The 20,465-nt window shown below is 36.7% G+C and overlaps 3 protein-coding genes across 10 annotated transcripts; 2 read left to right on the top strand and 1 right to left on the bottom strand.

The window, feature by feature from the left end:
- Positions 1–86: 86 nt before the first annotated feature.
- Positions 87–4,758, bottom strand: LOC105692024 (centromere protein J). Of its 2 annotated transcripts, none has more exons than XM_012410895.3 (4): positions 4,605–4,758; positions 824–4,401; positions 559–754; positions 87–460 (listed from the first exon to the last, which is right to left on the bottom strand). In XM_012410895.3, the coding sequence occupies exons 2-4, from the start codon at positions 4,375–4,377 to the stop codon at positions 329–331; spliced, it is 3,882 nt and encodes a 1,293-aa protein (XP_012266318.2). In that variant the 5' UTR covers positions 4,378–4,401; positions 4,605–4,758; the 3' UTR covers positions 87–328. The 2 variants fall into 2 exon arrangements, with proteins under 2 accessions (XP_012266318.2, XP_012266319.2); XM_012410896.3 differs by lacking the exon at positions 4,605–4,758 and adding an exon at positions 4,474–4,543.
- Positions 4,759–4,897: 139 nt separating this feature from the next.
- On the top strand, positions 4,898–7,086 carry LOC105692070 (nuclear speckle splicing regulatory protein 1). Its single transcript, XM_012411012.3, has 2 exons — positions 4,898–5,199; positions 5,490–7,086. Exons 1-2 carry the CDS (start codon positions 5,171–5,173, stop codon positions 6,691–6,693), a joined length of 1,233 nt encoding a protein of 410 aa, XP_012266435.2. The 5' UTR covers positions 4,898–5,170; the 3' UTR covers positions 6,694–7,086.
- A 655-nt stretch (positions 7,087–7,741) lies between these two features.
- Positions 7,742–20,403, top strand: LOC105692069 (GTPase-activating protein and VPS9 domain-containing protein 1). Of its 7 annotated transcripts, none has more exons than XM_048649988.1 (16): positions 7,742–7,880; positions 8,842–8,984; positions 9,110–10,457; positions 10,594–10,778; positions 10,939–11,098; positions 11,241–11,414; positions 11,505–11,666; positions 11,765–12,035; positions 12,155–12,243; positions 12,320–12,738; positions 12,840–13,314; positions 13,462–13,691; positions 13,786–14,042; positions 14,211–14,422; positions 14,527–14,912; positions 15,045–20,403. In XM_048649988.1, exons 2-16 carry the CDS (start codon positions 8,853–8,855, stop codon positions 15,174–15,176), a joined length of 4,632 nt encoding a protein of 1,543 aa, XP_048505945.1. In that variant the 5' UTR covers positions 7,742–7,880; positions 8,842–8,852; the 3' UTR covers positions 15,177–20,403. The 7 variants fall into 7 exon arrangements, with proteins under 7 accessions (XP_048505945.1, XP_048505946.1, XP_048505944.1 ...); XM_048649989.1 differs by having other exon boundaries at positions 7,745–7,880; positions 8,836–8,984; XM_048649987.1 differs by lacking the exon at positions 7,742–7,880 and adding an exon at positions 7,994–8,101 and having other exon boundaries at positions 8,836–8,984; positions 11,253–11,414.
- Positions 20,404–20,465: the final 62 nt, after the last annotated feature.

The following is a 20,465-nucleotide window of genomic DNA, read 5'->3' as shown; positions in this document are numbered from 1 at the left end:
CTATTCGAGTCTCATGGGGCTGATTCATAATTTTTGCCAGAATCGCTCTGTGGATCGTATTAAAATGGTCAAATTGAAAAGATGAAATATAGTACGAAGAGCAAATAATTTCGTTTTATTATAATGAAAAAATTGATTTTCAGTCTTCACAACACTTACATTCTATTTTTCAATCAACGAGGAAAAAGTAAAAAAACATACCATGCAACATATGATAAGTACTGGCATTTTAAAAATTTGTACATGTGTACAGTAAATTTTTATAAATGTATCAATCTATGAGTATACAAACTATCATAAGTATTCATAATATGATAAAACTTCTGTCTCATTGGTGATATGAGTCCATGATAAGATTGCCATCTCCGTCTTTCAATCGAACTCTACCACTGGCATAACGTGTCTCCTGAGTACCATCTGGGTAGACTAGTTTTACCGTCCCATCTGGATATTCTCGTCTCTATGAATGAAAGAGGTAGAAAAAAATCGTATTTATGATTGGAACCAAATATGAAGTATACGTTGAGAGTTTTGATTTTCCAAGAATCTCAAAGCTACCTTATGTTCCTTGGTGTGAACTTCTCGCTGTCCGTTAGGTAGGGTCAGTATTTTTTCACCCTCTGCTGAGGTCTCTGCGAAAGTTCCATCCGGTAAAGCCCACTTTTCCGTTCCGTTTGACTGCAATATTCTGACTGATCCATCTGGGAATGATACTTCTACCGTTCCATCCTTTGATCTCCTTTCTATTTGGCCACTGAAAAAATGAATTCGTTAAACACGAACAACATTTGTGGGATATTAAACTTAGCAAAAGGTGTTATACTCAGGAAATTCCAAAATTTCTAGTCCATCCGACATCGTGGTGTGCCAGGTTCTTGTTGTGGCATAGAAATATTTTACACTGCCGTCCTCTCTATTTTCGCAAACGTCGCCGTTGTAGTAAATCAATTTAGTAGTCAGGCCATTGGCGGAAATTTTTTTGATATTACCATTAGGATACCAGAGTTCTCTTCGTCCATCGGAATGCTGTAATTCTCTTATGCCCTGCTTATCCATTTTACCATCATTTTTTACATTGGATGCCTCATAGTCTTCAAAAACATTTGTTTGCTGATAGTTCCTTGAGGATTCCAGAGGAGGGTAATGACTGTCTAAGGATGCATTCTTGCTCATTCCTGCAACAACCTGGCTATCATAGCTTATTTGATCGGTATTCGGTTCAACTCCAGTTGACCCAGTATTAACAAGATCTTGAATGCTCTGTGCTTTCCTCAAGCAGTTTTCGGACTGTTCATTAAGTCTAGATGAGCTGTTTGTGCTTCCCATACTCTGGACTGCTTCTTTAGCTGCTTCACCACTCTCCTTCAGACCTACAGTTGCATCTTTTAACAGGTTTTCATACAAGTCCCGCATTCTTGCAGGACTGTGGCAGTTTTTCAGATCCATCTGACCTTTATTGTAAACTATTACTTTACTACCATCAGAATTTATTCGGTCATAATTATTGTGATCAGTGGAGCGTCCGTTCCACTGCATTGCCTCCATCATTGGTTGTGTTGGAAATTCATCATCAGAAGATGTATTTTCTTTGGGCGGTATTCCCTTCTGTGAGTCCAATTTTTTGTTTATTTGATGAATAGCCTTTGTATTGGAATACGCGTTTTTTTTCGTGCTGAGTCTCATTTTGGTGTTAGTTTTCCTAATATTTTGCAAGTTTTGAATGTCCTGTTTGAGCTTGGAATTCTCAGTTTGTAAAATCCGGACTTGACTCCTATGCCTGGCCTGAGCAGCATTCCATCTGCTTTCTTTTTGGTTCATCTCTTCTTTCAATTCCTCCAATTGTTCTCTCAGGTTTTGTAGTTCCTGTCTCTCCTGTTTGCTCTGCTGAGCTTTTCCTTGTGCATCTTTTAAGCGATTGTCCAATGCTGCTTTTTCTCTGACTAACCGTTTTCTTTCCTCCTGAAGATCATTCTCCAATTTTAATTTTCGTTCTTCAAGACGGCTTTCTTTTTCTTTCAAACTTCGTTCCATTGATCTACGCTCTTCCTGTAACTTCTCTTTCAACGTTGCTACAGCAATATTCTCCTTTCGAAATATTTCAATCTCACGTTCCAGTTCCAATAGGCGAGTCTTCAAAAGTTCTGATTTAAAGATTAAACCATTTTCTTCGTCTGTTTTCCCAGAATCCGATTCCTCCTCAACCAAAGTCAAATCAGCTGATGCTGAATCTTCATTATGAGGTACACTAGTTTCATTAATGTCACGTGGTTCAAGGGGAGAATCAAACACATCATCTGCTGTGTTTTCTTCGTAATTGTAATGGCTTTCTTCAGGCTCCATTTCGAAATCTGACTGATTCTCATTACAGTACTGATCTTTTGGCTGGCCTTCTATTCGGTCCTGTTTGGAGAGATTGTCACAAGAAGCTTCTTCAGAATGTTTCTCATTGAGTTGCTTTGCTCGAATAACTTCGAGTTTTGTTTCGGCAGATCTCTGATTCTTGAAACTTCTGGCTTGATTTGAGGCAATCATTGAGTGGAATTCCTCATCATCTGAAGAATCAGTTGTAGCAGAGTAGTCACTCCATGCTCTTTGATCAGAATAAGTTTTTGGTGGTTCCGATTCAGTAGATATTGTGGATGTGTCAGTTAGGCTGATTGTTTTGTACTCATTATATTCAGCAAACCTAACATGTAGACTAGTATTTGTATCATAATTTTCTTGATTATTTAAGCTCTTGTCAGTTGGCAAATTAGCCTCATTCGTTTTTGAACAGATCATGTTATAGCTAGAATCAACGTCTGTACCATATGGTAGCTCACACATATTGTCGTTATTATCAAATTGATGTGATTCGTCATCATTTGGCTCTGGATCGTCACACTCCTGCAAACTTTGAAATTGATTCTGATATTGCGTTTTATAGGTATTGGATGAATTGCGACCAGTACTGTTGCTCTGTGTAGTATAGACTATCTCAGCCAGCAGCAAATCTTCATTTGTATCACCTCTCTCATTTGTCCAGGTTTGTGCTAATGAAGAGACTTGATTTTTGTTATGAGCCTTAACTTTTAGCGGTGTTGACTGAACAGATTGCTGCAGCAAAGCAATTACAGTGCTCGAAGTAGAGCAGAAACTTGAATTTTCCGCCTTTTCCTCTAGTAATTCAAAGATCCGTACTTCTTCCAATTCTCTTTTTGTTTTTGACTCGATATCCGAGACATTGAACCTATCATTCTGAATGAATTTATCGTCAGTTGCTGATAACGGCTCTCGAGGATTACACATGGATTTGCTACGAACTCTGACAGGTGGTTGAACATTTTTCAAGTTCAATCGACTCTGAGCTCTACTTGGAATATTGAGATGTTTCTTCTGTGACTTATCCATTTTAGTTACAGCTTTTTTTGCAGCATGACTATTTTCATTCGATCTGTCGTTGCAGCTAATTCTCGAATTTTTACCATGCTCCATTCTGACAGTAGTGGGCAAAGACATAGTACGTGGTCTTATTTTTTTTGTTGAATTTTCGCATGCATTACTTGATCTGAATCTAGCCAGTCCCTGACCTTTTTTCAAAAACGGTTTTTTTACAGGTTTTTTAGTTCCATTGGCCTCTTTATAATTTTCAGATACCGATTGGGACTCCTTTAATCTTTCTTCAAGTAGAGTGTGAAAATCTTTTTTTGGAGATGGTACAGGAATATCATCAATTATCAATGATTTATGGGTAGGCCTGTCCAATGGCAAAGGTTTTACGCCATCTATTAATAACTCTGGACTAATTCTAGGTGACGGATGTGATATCCCATTGATATCATTTATTCTAAGATGATCTGAGTTAGTAGCAACAGTATCCAGTTTATTGGAATCTATTGTATTAGCAGATGAATTATCATTTTTACACATCATTATTGATTGGGCGATTCCACTAGCCGCTGGAGAACTTTCTTCAGGTACAATGAGATGGTGAGAATGTTTTGGACTACCATGCTGTGATTGGTCTTCATGACTATGAGTACCTTGTACTTTATTTGAACTATGGCTAAAAGCATGCAGCAATTCATGTCTTTTTTGAGGAGACATGTGACATATGCGGTCAATGTCTACTATAGCTAAGTCTGAACGATTCTGCTTTTTTTTTTCTATGACATCACTAATGCTATCTTCCAGAGAATCTTGGAATTTAGAGTCAGTGTTATTTTTATCAGGGCTGGCATTTTGGATGGTCAAACCCAGGGCTTGATACATACGGACTTGTTGACGGCTTAAAGTTTCACGCTGCTCTTGCTGCTGCTGCAGTAATCTTTCCTGCTGCTCAACTTGCCAACGCCTCAATTCTTGGAGACGCTCTACTATCGAAGCTTCTGAAGCCATGGTGATTGATGGAAACTTGATAATCTATAATATGCAAATTATTGTGAAACATAAAGATGACTGTCAATTATTCTGTCAGAGTGTGGTGATACGTACAATAATGTATAACTACAGTGTTTGAACAAAAATATAACCATCAACTGTCATCATTTCTACAAACACGTGTCTTATGATATGGCTGCTGCCGCATAATCAAAAAGTAATCAAAAAATGTTTCATATACATACGCATTAGCAATTTTTCACATCTCTCGTTTTCTCACACACCTTCGGATTGCAATATATTCAAATAATATTTTCTACAAATATTTCAGTTACCGCGAATCCGTTACAATTTAAAAAAAACATTTGTTTACGGCATATAAGCCTTTTAACACGTTCCTTGTTTCAGCCAATGGCGCCAGAGATAAACATAAAACTCACTGCAATTGGCTCGGCGTGTCAGTAATGTAGTTAGCTGTCAAAGTACCATCGTTGAGAAACGGTACTATCAGATTTTCAATATCTCTATAGCGTGCGATGGTATCGTCATTTACATGAGAGAAATTATTGAACAATATCTTTTGAAGAAATTCATTCTTATAACCAAGATTACAAATTCCTACATTCGCTCGAAGAAAGTCAAGATCCAGACAGCTTATTATTTGTACTCTGATACATAGTGCAGTAATAGTAGTGACTAAACTTATAAAAAGGGGTTATTCATATTTTACATAGGATATCATTTGCATCTCAACCACGGTGTAACACACCGTGATCTCAACTAGACGACTTTGCTTCCTCAGCATTCCAATATGACTCACCTGATCAAAGAAGAAAAACAGTAAGTAGTCCACAAATATGCTTGCGTTATTGTTTAAACAACTCTGACTAGGTCACGTTATCCTTTAACAATAACCACATTCAACACATGGGAGAATCCAGCTCTACTCCACGCATTATAGCTCGATTGTTCCATGGTTTGAATGCTACTGTGCCTATTTGGAGTTTCATGAAACAGAGCCATATATAAGCTGTAGCTAAGAAAATAAGTTCCATAAATTTCATCCATTTTAGCATCAAAAATACTGTTGCAATTTTTGCCCTCATTTTTATTTTTCTATTTGTTCACAGGTATGGTTTAATAGCACCTGGTAAGAACCGTCTTACAGCCCCAAAACCTGGAAACGTTTTTGGAGAAGACAGTGGCTCTGATGGAGATGATGGGTCAGATTGGGTAAGAAAAGCTCTGCGAGCAGAGGGGGAGAAGAATTTAGTAAAAAAGCAAACTCAACTCACCATGAAAAGAGCATTAAAAGAGGACCCAACGGTCTACCAATATGATGAAGTGTATGATGATATTGAACGATCCAAAATTGAGGAAAAGAGTAATAAAAAGACAGTTGAAAAAAAGGCAAAGTACATAGAAAATTTAATGAAAGCTGCAGATCGACGGAAGAGGGAACAGGAGCACAGAGTTGAAAGAATGGTTCAGAAAGAACGAGAAGCTGAGGGAGCAATGTTTGCGGATAAAGAGAGCTTTGTGACATCTGCGTACAGAGCAAAGCTGGAAGAGTTTAAGAAAATGGAGGATGAAGAGAAGAGAATGGATAGATTAGAAGCAATTGGTGATGTTACGAAGCAACAAGATATGTCTGGATTCTATAGGCACCTTTATCACCAAACAGTCGATCCTGATAAAAATATGGCTGAGAAAGACAAAATCAAGATAACTGATGAAGTAGATGAATCAAGAGTCAAGGAAAAAAGTAAGGGTGAAACACTGAACAATGCCAAAGATAATATAGATGGAGATGATCCATTGTCTACAGACTCTGAAGACAACTCCGTGCAAGATGATGAGAGTAATTTGGCAAGAGCAAACGAGGTGAGAATAAATGTTGGTAAAGGAACTAAAAGACAGTACAGAAAGAGAATGGCTGATGCATCACAGTCCAGTTCTGAGGAAGAGGTAAAAGAGGAAAAGTCTGTACCTAAAAGCTCGGTAGCTGAAAGAGTTACAGAAGTTAAGGAGGTAGAAACAGAAAAAGCAGGAAAAGTATTGAAAAAAGATCACCAAGAACAGTCCGTAACAGCTCCAGCTCTAATAAATCAGCATTCAAGTGATGAAAAATCAGAAACAAAAGCTCCGATAGCTGAGAACGTGACGAAAGGTGCTGCGGATAAGGCAATGACAGAACCTAAGATAGAAGCGATAAAAACTGTGATACCAGAGGCTCCAAAAATTTCAATCTGGGAAAAACGTACCGTAGGACCTGTTTTTGAAGCTGCATTGGCAAGATATTATGCAAGAAAATCTGCCATGTCGTCCGGCTAATGGATCACTTATAATACAAATATCTTGTAAAGTAAATAGGAATCATGCAACAATCTATGTATTCAAATAACAGTGATATGATCTTCATTCACTATCACTTTGTATGAAATTTTATGGTTCATACAGTTTCTTTGTTTCTTGTGATGAAGAAATCTGAATCATGCAAAATTACAATGATCGGAAAATAGGGGGGATTGGGGCTGGAACTAACAGAGGTAAGTTGTAACCAACGATGTAAATGCATCTGTATTTCTTGGTTGAAACCACAGATTGAAACGTTGCATTTATTTCCGAAAGTGAAAGAGAAGGCAGTGAGTCGAATTCGCTGCATGTAATTAATGCTTGGCGCATGTGTCACCAAAAATAAAAAGTTCGATTGGAAAAACATAAAAACGGATCCACGTGTTTTCCTCTCCATCCTTGTTTTTGTCGTTACGGGCGAACCGCGTAGGTAGGGTTTGGTTTGATCGATGATTCCATTGAAACTTCTCATTTGAAGATGGATAGAAACGCTATCCGTTGCTCAATATTTGTAGGGTATTCGTAGTGAATGGCTTTTGCTGTTACCTATTGTCTGCTTTGATTTTGAAAATAATCGAATCCCATTCCTGCGGTGGTTGGTATAGATTCTGCAGCACTGATCTGCAGCGTTCTGCAGTCAACGCTGCATCTACTCTCAACCAAAGAGTAATAGGGCTCTCACCAATCAAATATTCCTCGTGCAACGTAGGTGAGGCAGATACGTAGAATAAGCATGATTATTCATTCGATCATTTTGGAGTTTTATTTTTTGTTAAGTTTCTTCAATATTCTGAAAATAATTATTAAAACTCATACAGCGTGTATGCCCAACGGATATCTGTCATATTCTGCTGGTAAATTAGGGGTCTCTTACGACGCCCAACCCGATTACGTACCGTCACTGATATAGAGACTACTAGGTACCGTGGATAGATTTTTACCCAGGGCTGTCTGTCTCTACAAATCTTCAGTCGAAGCTATGCACCACAAATCGTACTCCGTCATCCGTGGTTTTCACAGTTCTCCCCATGTTCTTATTACAAAACGGCCATTTGTGAAGAAATTCTAACCTCAACTAGAAAATGGTCGTGAATCACTCGGGGGTGTTGCTGTGAAAAAGAAGCGACAATAACAGAATTTCGCAAAGTCTACAGTGGCAAAGACAGGTGTGTTAACGTGTTGATTCATGAATATTATATCGAACTGTCTTCCGAAGCCATAGATTCGACCGAGCAAGTGAAATTTGTGATAGTTTCTTCCTCGGCTCGCAGTATTCTTTTTCAACATTTATTCGCATCGCAAATCATGAATCTAATCAATTACGAGCTATCTAATGTTCTGACTCTAGCCAGCGAACCTTCCGGCCTTTCAGGACAATCTAAACCGAGTAAAAACAAAAATAAAAAAACATCTGTCATATCTGACATTTCCTTTGTCAATGACTGAGGTTCTTTTGTGGAGGATTAATTAGAATGTGTTTAATCAAAGTGCACGCATGTCTCAACTATCCTATGTGACATGTCAAATTATTTCAGTTCGAGTTGATTTTTTTTCTGATATATATGCTTTTTGGCACCAAGCTGACGCAAAACGAGTAAAATGATAGATTTGTCCCATGTACAGCTCATACATTCATACATTTTGCCTCTGTCGTTGCAAACAAATAAAGGTCTATTAAATGTGTTTGCACTGATTATAGTGTGGTTCCTTGGCCCAGTGACGATAAATAACATCAGTGTAATGATATAAATGTGTCACTCTGCTGTCATAGATGGCGACCTAATTGTCAATTTCATGTATTCATTTGACTATTAGAATTCTACAATTCGATAATACCTGAACCAAGGCATAGATATCCTGCATGTAAAATATATAGTTTCTTTCTATACTATTGTTCCACCCATAATTTAATAGCCATTATGCAACTGTACCGAAACATCTTGTTACATAAGTTCTCACATGCAGTTGCATTTAGATGTAGCTCAATGGCAAATAACTTACTAACATGGTTGGGTAGTAATTTGTTTAGGAACCTGTCACATTCAGCTTAGGTATCCCAACTATGGCAGTTCCATGTTTCATTCCATCTCCAGTTACTAATGGAGAATATTTTTACCGAAGTTACAGATTTTATCACCATGTCTTCGGTAAACAGTGTCGATTCACTCGGGACTTTACAATGGGATATGATCGAATTAGCAGGCCACCTCAGACAGGAGCGTCTTTTCGTCAGCGCAGAGCAGCAGACTTTGCAGAATCTTAACCAGAAAGTTAGTATGCTGACCTGTCACTGATTTGTCAGACCTGCTGGTGGAAAAAAAGCTTGTTCTCATAATATGGTGAAAAATAAGTTTATCAATTTTTGAAAGTTTTTTTGAGAATGGTTTCTTTTTAGGTTTTATATGTATCATCAGATCTAGCTCAACAGGCCTGGGTTACAGCTCAACAGAGAGTGAATTTAAATCGTTTGATAGTATCAAGGCCAAATTGTACCCCTGCATCTTGCTGTCAACGAGCAAACACTCTTGAAAGTTCCCAGTTTGTTGACGCATATAGGCACTTACGTCATCAAGCATGTTCTGCATATGGAGAATTTTTGCAAGCGTTGCGAAAGTCTCCGAAACTTTTAGCTTCTTGTTTAGTAGAAGGGGACAAGCTGATTCCAGAGTCAATGCAAAGTGTCATACAATCACTAGCTGCAGGGCTGTTTGGAAGTTGTCTATTACCTGAAGACAAAATATTAGTTTTGCAATTGTTGAGGCAGTTGATGTTTCTTCAAATCGTTCCATCGGACAATCCTCGAAGATTACTGAGACATGGCACTTGTGCATTTTCAAGATTTTACTCAGTCTTCCACGAAAGTTTGTTCTCAGCAAAATTGTTTTTAACGGCAGCTTTACATGGTCCAATCATGCAACTACTTATGGAAGATGAAATGTTCTTGGATATTGACCCAGAAAAAGCACCCATTAGATTTCCACCTGCAGAACGCTTGAAAAAGTTTGGTAAAGATGGTACACTTGAATACCAGTCTAAATTGCAGCGCTATAGACTATGGACAATCAATTCGCTTGAACGTATTACCAACAGATTCATTACGAGTATTAAAGAAAACATGCATTGTTTTCCAACCAGTGTTTGCTGGTTGGTTAGACAATTGGCAGGGCTACTAGCCAAAAGTGGCAATGTTGATCCTAAAGAGGTTCACGCAATGTGCACAGATCTTGTATTTACATATTTCATTTGTCCTGCCATCGTAAATCCAGAGCCTTATGGAATTACGGATGCGCCAATAAGTTATGTTGCTCGGTTTAACCTAATGCAGGTTGGTCAGATATTGCAAATGATGTCCCTACTCAAGTATCAAAACGTGGATGGTAAAGTTATTGACTTGTATCGAAAATTTGAAAAAGATTCTGTTTCATCTTTATTGGATGGAATGTTGGAGGGTGCTACGGATGAGTTGGAAGATGAACCAGCTATGGTTGATGGTTCGAAACTACAAGGACTTGCTCGATCTGCTGCCTTATTCACAGAAAGTGAACTGAATGCTCTAGTAACCTTTTTGCAAACTGTAGCGGGAGACAGTGGTGACGATGGAATTAATCCTGCAAGTAGCATCAACAAAAAGCAATTAAATGAGCTTCTGTCACAATTACCTTCCGGTTTGCCGAGCGCTCAGAAAAATACCAATCACGTTTCTCCAGAAACTCCTAGCAAGCGAGGCGGTCTTCTGGGAAAAGGTACAATCACAGCATTATCACTAATCTGTTCAGTATTAGTCATTTTTTTGAAATCCATATGTTCAACTAATTTCATCATGAACATTCAAAGTGATAAATAAATCTATCGAGTTATCGTGATGTATCGTTATTTCAGTTGGGAAAGGACGAGGATCACGTGTAACTTCGTCGACAGCACACATTACTACAGATGGCGGAGAAGATGTAAATGGTGCTTCAGGCGCCGAAGATGAATTGCTAGATAAGACTCCTCAAGATGTCCTAGTCATACCGTTTGTTTCCAGTTTAGGAGAAACTGTTGGCTTACTTAGTGAACAAAAGGTATTATGATTCGTTATTGATGATTTCTTATTATCAAATTAATTTTGCTAAGAAGGTTTGTAATCATAACACTCAAATTAATGTAAAATTTTTTATTCAATTTGTCTACATTATGTGCGTATGTCAGTTGATTATGAAATTCTTTGTCATTGCTGACCAGGTTTTATGCATGGAAATGCAAGATGACATTGAGGGTGGGACTGTGCAACTGAATCTCCCTGGTGATTTGCCTAATGGACATGACCGTAATGAAAATGATAGCGCTGAGAGGATTGAAACACAGGAAAAGCGAACTCGATTTTCTCTATCACATGACGAAGGTATATAGTATTGAAAGATGATGAAATAATTTTTTGTTGTTATCATTCGCCGCCATTTTATCAGTCTGTACGAGCAAAGTCAACGTACTTAAAGCATCATTCATCTCCATGATCAGTTGCACCCCTACATTAATGTGGTTAGTGTTGTTTGAAGGGTCAATCGGCAATACATCAGACAATTTGGAAGCGGTATCGGAGGCTGCATCCAACCATAGCGTTGCTTCTTCACTTGAACTAGAGACTGAGGATCAAAATGACAATCTCTCTGACATGGTTTCAGCTAATGTATCTGGTCGGGGTACACCAAATATTTCTGGTAGCGTATAATTATCATTTTAATATGTTCAGTACCCATGGAGGTGTTTTAGTTAACTCATATGGACCATTGTGATGATTGTTGAATCAGGCCGCGATACGCCTTCGTCACAGATAACTGAGGGTGACTATGGGCGGGCTGCCGGTGAAGCAAGGCAACTAGATCTTCCACCACCGACCATCCCGACAAAGCAGAGTCGCTCAGAGATAGATGATAAGTTTTGCAAGTTTGAAATCAAGAAGCTCATTGAAGGTATTTTCTAACAAAATTGATACGCAGCAAACACATCATCTTGAATATCGTTTAGTTTTTGAATCATCACTCATTCGTCATGCACGTCCTACACAAAGGATACTTTCTAGGGGATGAAACAATTTCTTTGGTGTCCGATACATGGTCCACTGATGTACTGGCATCTGATAGTGAAACCGTAGAGCAGGTAGAGCGATATCAATTCCCTCCACCTGCTGAAATTGTACAACCTGTTCTGCCTCTGGAACCTACCCAAGCCATGCTTGACGTCAGTGAAACTGCCTCAGAGGCTTGGAGTACCGATGTGTTAGCTAGCGACTCGGAAAGGATGACCGAAGTTGACACAGATGATACTGCAAGCGTTGCTAGGTAATGTTGGTCTGATCATAGCTACACTAAACGGGCTAACGTTACATCGGTTATTAGTCACCCTATGTTATTGTGATGATATTTTGTACCATATTTTGTACCATATTTTGTACCATCAGATCGGACGACACAGCAAGATCAGAGATTGAAGTTGAGAGTCGAGGTGATGGTGAAATTGGGGCAGACACTCCTCCACCTTTGAATCCACGTAAGACTGATTCTTGAAGGCCTTTTCTCCATTTAATGTCGGCGAATGTAATAAGCCTAGGATTCATGTTATTCAGAACTTTCAGGTACTATTGGTGGCCCTGGTTCTTTATTCCGACCAATTCGTGAAGAGCCACTTGCTCAACCTAGTCTTGCAGTACCTCCGTCTCCTACAGCCTCTCTTACGCCTTCCTTGTGGAATGTCACTGGACGAGGTGGAGCTAAATCCGATTACAGGCGACGAACGCTAGAGTATGTTGATAACAACGCAAATACGGTCAATGATGGAGACTATAAATTAGGTGGAGACGATAGGCTCGTGCATTTGATGGACAAACTACACATTGATAACAGTAAAAATAATAACGAAGGACCAGCTAGCAGTAGTAATCATATAAGTGCAGCTGCTGTGGCTCCAGCATTATTATTGGCTAACCATATATCTGCACCTTCGCTTCCCAGCGAAAAGCTCACAAACGGAGACGTCAAAACTGAAGTAAGTCCTGTATTTCATTTTACATTCAACAGTACAACTTAGAGCCGACTAATCATTTCATTCTGTAAATGTGTATATCTTAAAACATAATTGTGCACCAGGAATTGGATGGCGAAATGGCTGCTGGAGGAGACGTTGTCGTTAGACTGAGTACTGCAAGTTTGACATCAAGCAGTAGCTCTGGCTCAGAGCCGAGAGTGAAGAATACTGTGCCATTATCACATTCGCCGTTACCACAACCATTGGCTAACGGCGGTACTGATGCAATCGACGGTATTAATCCAACTGTTTCGAAACCTAGTATTTCTACAGGCGCTATACCAAAGAGTATCAGTTTTGATATGACTGCGGAGCGTGGAGACAAAGAGTTATTGGATGATGAGCAAAAAAATAAACGAGGATTCTTTGGAAAACTGAAGATGTCTTTAAGAAATCGTAAAGGAAAATCATTAAGAGGAGCTGACGATCTCAGATGTTACGACCGCGAAGCTGGTGGTGATGGGGTTGACATCAGTCGGATCCGGATTCGTAGAATTATGTCTGAAGACACTACTTCGAGCGGTAGTATTAATAATGGTGAGATTTTTATCGTTTTATTTCACTAATAAGAGTCAGAATTATTATCTCCTAATCTATAGAATGAAATACATGCTTCTGTGTAAAAAAAAAACTGTATCTATATATCTGTGCAATGTAGGAACAATATGAAAATTTTGTTTTCAGATACATCTGACGATATTTTAGCAAAGTATAGACGCAAGCCAAGTGCAACTAGTGACACAGCATCCGTAGAAAGTAGTCATTCACGAACGAAAGAAGCAGAAGATGAAAGACTGGCGATAGATCCTAATAATGTAGAATTGTCTTTTGCTTTTGCTGATGCTAAGCGAAAATTGCGCATGGTGCTCAGCACTGCGGACCTGCAACATATCCCATGGAGTACCGCCTCAGCTGTATGTACCGGGTTCAGCAATAAGCCATTTAGTTATAATGTTTGAATTAGTTACTCTACGCTATTAACTATTTTTGGGATTTATCATTCTGCAGAGAAATGCATGGATGCAAAAAGAGAATGAGTTAGTTGCATTTTTGCAACTACAGCTTGCCGAAGCTATTAACTTACAAGATCGAGCTTTGATTGCACATCTACATGAAACTCTACGCTGTGTCAGACTTTTTAATGATGACGGATGCAGGAAATTGTTCAAGTCTCTTAGAAATGATTATCAAAAGCGTTCTCCATACATCGCATATTTGATCAGATGTCGACAGGGATTACTGTCGACATTGGCTCACTTAGACAGGTGAATATAGTACAACGCCAGATACGGCTAAATCGTAAGCTTACTCTGTGATATAACACAGTGATTGACTTGATTAAAGGATCTATAATTTACTGTGGTGTATTACATCGTTGGTTAGAAAATCTGTCTTGCAATCGTGAGTTGAAAGTTTTGTCTCCTATTTCTCAGGTTGGGTGAACGAGTTAAGTGTGATCGTGACGCAGTGAGCAGCCATTTGGTGTCGGTATGTGTCAGAGTATTTTTAGAGAAAAGAGAAGCATCGCTCTTACGTTTTTGCGAGGAATTCAAAAAACTGACGCTTGCTGATGAGAAGCAAGATATGGTGGACAACTTTTTAGGATCCATTCATGCTGAAATGGATCGGGATCCTATATGGCAAGGTGTGACAAACATTTGAAAAGCATGAAAAATCGTTCAATGAGGATTATTGAAGAAAGACGAGTTTTTGTGAATTCATAAATCATACTTCGTTTTGAAATTATAGTTGCCAGTGAAGGGCAGCTGGACTTGGCAAGAATGGTAATGGAACGAACAGTGATGGCACGGGTCTACCACAATGCACTTTATCCAAATGGTGAAGGTGACATTCACCGAGACCAGTTGCTTTGTGATCACATTAAAAAATTGGCCAAAGTAGTGACGCCAAATCATAAAGATCTACGTATTCCACGAATCTATCATTATGAATGTCCATGGCCATGGGCACAAGCAGAGTTAGCCGCGATCTCAGCTTATAAAACTCCGAGGGACAAATTGCAATGTGTATTTAGATGTGCAACCACGATCATGAATCTACTGTCAATGGCATCTGAGAGGGGTATACCTGCAGCGGATGACTTGATACCTGTACTTGTCTATGTCATCATTAAGGTAATAGTTCATGATTATTGCTCATTCGCCTTATGAACTGCTATTGATAATCATCGTTGATAGAATTTTTTGAATTTGAGTCAGTGATTTCTCTAGCACTTGGTAAAATTAACATTTACTCATATTTTCCAGACAAATCCGCCATCTTTACTGTCAACGATTCAATATGTGGATAGTTTTTATGGGAATAGATTTGAGGGAGAAGAACAGTACTGGTGGACCCAGTTCTGTTCCGCAATTGAATTTATTAAGACGATGGATTAATTCGTGAGAAAATTTGAATAAAAGTATTGAGTTTGCCTACATAGTCATAGCTCTCAGAGTCATACAAGAACATAATATTTGATGTCTAATCTCTATAGAATATAAATAATATAAATGAAAATACCGTTCGTTACAATTCTCTGCACTACGCAGCTAGTTTGATTGTTGGTCGCGCACGTATAGATGATGTGTAGCCTTCATAATCAAAGAAATAGAAGTTAGTGATAAAATATCTCTTACAATGAAATTGCAAATAAGTATAAGTTCGAATATCGTATGATGTTTGATATGTTAAATTACCCTAATCATTTATGCTTGTCAACGAATTGTCTTTAGTTGTAATTATCCATTGCTTCAGAAACAAATGATGTAGTCAATCCATAGTCGTTTTTGTAGACGAAACGATATTTGCAATTCCTAATCAATGATGTAAGAATTTTGTCCTGGCTGTAGTTATTAGTAGAGACGTATTGCATTACGCATACGCGTTTGATGGCAGGCACATCGATTGTATTTCAAAATGAGATATTACCTGAGGTATCAATGTAAAAGAAACGAGTGCGAGAGGTATGCTTGTCATTTATCCAGCTGTTACTCTAATGATCCTTCTGACTATATCTATCTGAACAATAGAGTTAGAGTCCCTGGAACCTTCTTTCAGTCCTAACAAGTCTGTAGAATCTATTCTCATGTGATAAAATTTACAAAATAATTTAATTGAAAAAAAAATATTAATAATAATATTTGAAAATATGTTTGAAAAATAAGATTTATCAATGCAAAAATATAAGATATTGGCATCGCCATTATCTTAAATATAAAAGTGAGAAAATACTCCTAGTATGTACGTTGCACGCAAAATAACAAGGTCCCAAATATTTTGCAATATATATTTTTTTAGTGAAAATAAAATGAATATACTATGAATATACTCTCTTCAAAATATTATATTGCACGGTCAAAAATTAATGCACATTATATATCGGCACAAAATGTTGCCTAACATGAGGGTATAGGACAGTATGAGAAACTTTGGGCTCATTTTGGCTGTGCTTGACAAGATAGAAAAATATCTGTTCAGTGTCCGTATATATATATATATTTATTTTTACCGGTTATTTGTAAAATACAACTTGTTTTTCTTTCATTTATTGTAAATTTCATAGAAAACTTCTTAGAAACAACTGAGATTTTAAACCTTATCAATATCAACGGTATCGGGTCGCACTATTCAGATGTCTTGTTCTTCGCATATTCTAATAAGTAACAGAAGCCTAGTTTTGAATGGGTTTTTTGAAACGATGTAAGTCAGTTTTTTTTTTCTGTGCGTCATTCATTTGAAAGACGATTTCAAGTAAATGATTTAGATATTCTCTATAGCAAAAGATAACAAAATAACTAGCTTCAGGTTTTTCCTGCTATGAATATGAAGTACTTTTTTAAATTGGGCAACTATCAGGATGGCAAACATGGAGTAAATACGTATACCATATTTATATGCATATAAGTATATATACCCTATATATGGAAAAACGGGATGATATGAAAACAAGAATCGACACAGGGAATAGATATAACTATGAATCATGGTGCAATGTAAATATTTTATCACATTCCTCGAAGTTATTCTAACTGAATACGTTAATGTATAAATGTATAGAGATCAATAACACTGGAATCTGCTAATTTTTTTTACTTTCAAATTTTATAATTTATTTTTTAATACGCTTCTTAAATTTGTGTTGATTTTCACTTAGAAAATCAAGTTTCTTCATATTGTCTACTCTATACAATAATTTTTCAAATTGTGTTCGTCAATAGGAAACTGCCCATCTGCGTAATACTTTTGCTCTAGTTCAACTAAACTCATACGAGCATGAAAAGTGGCTGATGTTGTAGTTATCACAATTAGAAATGACTTTTTGCAAAAAATTCAATAAATCCCTACGTTTTCATCAGTCAGCACTGAATATCAGCTCATTGCTATTTTTATATCTTTTATTTTGTAAAATTTCAAAGAATCAGACTACCTAAGAGTCCCATAATAGGTAGTGTTGTTCATAACAGCAAATCATGGCTACTATCTAAATATGATTAGGTAAGCTTAAATGGGGCCGTACAAGGGCAAATTACGCAGATAGATAACAGTTATTACATAGATAAATATAAAAATGAATTAGGCCTTAACCGATTATATTAAATAATTACCTGCCCCCCGACCTAATGGAATTATAATTTTTTTACTTTGGATTCTTTTCCATCTGATTACGTAAAAAATATCTAATTATATCATTGTATTATAGAACATGCTTCTCTGGGAACGTTGCAAGAACAATACCTTTCTTAGTTATATATTTTCTACAGCCTATATAATCTCTATTTCATACTCAGATATTTCCCTAAATAATAAATATTGTTCAACGGCACATAGGGTTTGGCCATTGAATTGTAATATAAACTATATACAGCGGTTCAAGTTTACACTTTGTGGGATATTACGAAGGGGCAGTTCTCATTTTGGTCGACAAAAAAAAATATATTTCTCTTGTGCCCCTGGTGGATGACATTTTTCGAGTTTTTCCTTCAGGTGACTTAATTCCATTGTGTAAAAAAATCTACTACTTTACTTAAACTTACAATTAGACTAGGCTTAAGAGTTAGACTTTTCGCAATTAAGAGACATACCTCCTGAGCTTTATGACGTATAATAAGGTTTAGCAAAACGCCCTGCACATGATAAACAGTAATAGATAACTGATGTACGTTATATAAATGTTTATGAAATAACCTTGTTCAATCCATGGCTCAAGCTAGATTATTTGGGTGATTTACTTTTGATTTAAACGTATCAATCCAGAGAATATAAATGAACAATAATATTTTTCTCTTTTACGGCTACTTGAAAACTAAGTTCTTACGTATATTCAACACTTCATTCTCATTTTCAGAATCTGCATGACTACTGTAAGCTACCTATCGGGATTTAATTATTCGTATAAAAATTGACTCGGGAATCAATTACCCATTTAATCATTGACGGACCGCGAAAATGAGGCCAGATTCAATACCCATCACAAAGGCCATTTGAATAGGGAGATTAAAGCGAAAAACTTGTCAACAGCTTAGTGGACTCACAAGTTGTTACAATGCAAATTTCTTTCTGTCTTCAAGAACCAAGATCAGAGCAATTTTAATAATACTTGAAAAAAAAATTATATCTAATTGTATCAATCCATAATTGGCAATGTAAAGATAGGTATATATTTTTAAGTATACACAATATTTTTGCTATAGTATCACTCTTGGCAAATTCACCGAGAGTGAAATATTAGAGATTAAGGGTGTGAAATAGCAATAACAATTATATATGATGCTGCTCCCCAATGATACTGCTGAAAATATGTTACTTTTTCTTTTGTTCTTACGATCTGTGCGCCACGCAATATCCGATCAGAATCTCTTCAAACAATCTTGTAACTTAAGTTCAAGAAACGAATTCTATCTACACTCGTACAGCAGTTTGCTAAATCAATGTAAAAGCACCAACCCCATAGATAGAGCTTATTGGCCCTATCAGCTGTCAAATGTTTCTAATGGAAAAAATAAGTTTTTAGTAGACAAGTGGCAAATATTAGGGAATGGTCTCATCTCTCCATGTCCATGCATGAAAAAGTATTTGAAATATCTACGGGAAACAAACGTTTATGCTAATATTGTTAGCGATGATATGCATTGATCTTGCTGAAAACACAATGTAACAAAATAGTATCGATAATTAGCTTACGTTGTCAGGCCACTTTGGAACACTATACTTATATTTATATCCAAAGTTTATGATGAAATCAGCCGGAAATAATTACGAACTTATTCATCATTTTTTTGACCGTATCTACCCATTGTAATGTGGTGAGTTATTTGTGTGATAGACAACTAGTAAAGTGATGGCCATTCAAAAATGTATCAAATTCTGTTTAATGTACTGATATCCCCTTGTGATGTGGAGATCTATCACGGGATATGGAAAATGGCAAAATTAGTTCGACCGCACGAATATTACGACGTAATTTGCTCCATTTCAAGTCGATCTTGTGTAAATTTAATAGAAAGACTCAGAACGAATATTTCTACATGTAATAAAACTAGAATATCTGTAAAATACATATGCATATTTTACTTGCTTCTGTAGAATCACGTAAATGTGAGATGTTTGTTTTGTCTATTTCCTAAGTAGTCTCCCGAAATTCAACGTTACATTTTATTTGCGTATCTGGCCATAGTAGCATGACACCATATTCGACAGTATTTCAAGTACCTCGTTGGAGCTAACAGTGTAGTGAATGATGTTGATTGTGATTTGTCCTGTCTAATTGTAAGAATAATGATATCTTGCATCCCAAGATGATATTATTTGACACAATATAACTGTAAGATTGTTCTTCAAATGTTATTCATAGTTCTCTTCTAACTTGATTTCACTACGAATATTATTAGCTAATCCAAAACTTTAAGTAAATCAAAAGGCACAAAAGTTGTTACCACAAAGATTTCGTTAATTCGCAAATTGTAAACAACAGAATAATGTGTATTGAAGTTCTGGCTGTTTAGATGGAGTTAGATATCTTGGAAGTACTTTCCACAACTGAAAGGAAAATAGCGTATTAGATACATACTTTATATTTTAGATACATTAATTTCATGAATCAATCATTTTTTTAATTCTTAACAAAAGTTATGACCACAATTTGATTTTTTCTTTTGTATTAACTGATAACTGAATGCGGTTTAATTAGTATATCGAAAAATAATGATTCCATTCAAAGTTTGCTGGTAACTTACAGTTAGTCATAAAAAACTTTTCAACGTGGGAGAAATCTAAACGTATTTCTAACGCTATATTCCTTGAACATATAGTATTTAATTTAAGCATTTTCTTATAACTCTTCTCTGGTTGATGTTTGTTATTTAGTATCTACTTTTATCTCTATATACAGGCAGTAAATTTCCAATTTATACATGGAAAGTTAACTTATAATCCTGTATGATGTCGGATTTGTGAGAGGTTTATTTATTTTACTGGGTTGCAAAGATTTCAATAGTTTACCATTTTAATAATTATATTCGATCATCGAGTAAAGTCACTTGATGACCATATAAATAGATCTTCTGCCTTAGCTCTGGTAAGAACATTATATTGCTCACATAGAAAATAAATAGTATTTGTGTTAAATATTGCATATTGTTGATTTTCAATATCTCATTACCGTTCAATAAATGTTTCCAATGAAATCG

This window comes from Athalia rosae, chromosome 2 (assembly GCF_917208135.1).
Source record: "Athalia rosae chromosome 2, iyAthRosa1.1, whole genome shotgun sequence".
Lineage (NCBI taxonomy): Eukaryota > Metazoa > Arthropoda > Insecta > Hymenoptera > Athaliidae > Athalia > Athalia rosae.
This window is presented reverse-complemented; position numbering and strand designations above follow the sequence as displayed.

Excerpts from the sequence above, each read along its gene's own strand:
- LOC105692024 (XM_012410895.3), bottom strand. The coding sequence starts at position 4,377 with ATGGCTTCAGAAGCTTCGATAGTAGAGCGTCTCCAAGAATTGAGGCGT. Across the intron at positions 755-823 it reads GAAATTTTGGAATTTCCTGA|TGGCCAAATAGAAAGGAGAT; the intron begins GTATAACACCTT and ends TCATTTTTTCAG. Across the intron at positions 461-558 it reads TTCACACCAAGGAACATAAG|AGACGAGAATATCCAGATGG; the intron begins GTAGCTTTGAGA and ends TTTCATTCATAG.
- LOC105692070 (XM_012411012.3), top strand. The coding sequence starts at position 5,171 with ATGACTCACCTGATCAAAGAAGAAAAACA. Across the intron at positions 5,200-5,489 it reads CTGATCAAAGAAGAAAAACA|GTATGGTTTAATAGCACCTG; the intron begins GTAAGTAGTCCA and ends ATTTGTTCACAG.
- LOC105692069 (XM_048649984.1), top strand. The coding sequence starts at position 8,020 with ATGAATCTAATCAATTACGAGCTATCTAATGTTCTGACTCTAGCCAGC. Across the intron at positions 10,779-10,938 it reads GCTTACTTAGTGAACAAAAG|GTTTTATGCATGGAAATGCA; the intron begins GTATTATGATTC and ends ATTGCTGACCAG. Across the intron at positions 13,692-13,785 it reads CATGGAGTACCGCCTCAGCT|AGAAATGCATGGATGCAAAA; the intron begins GTATGTACCGGG and ends ATCATTCTGCAG.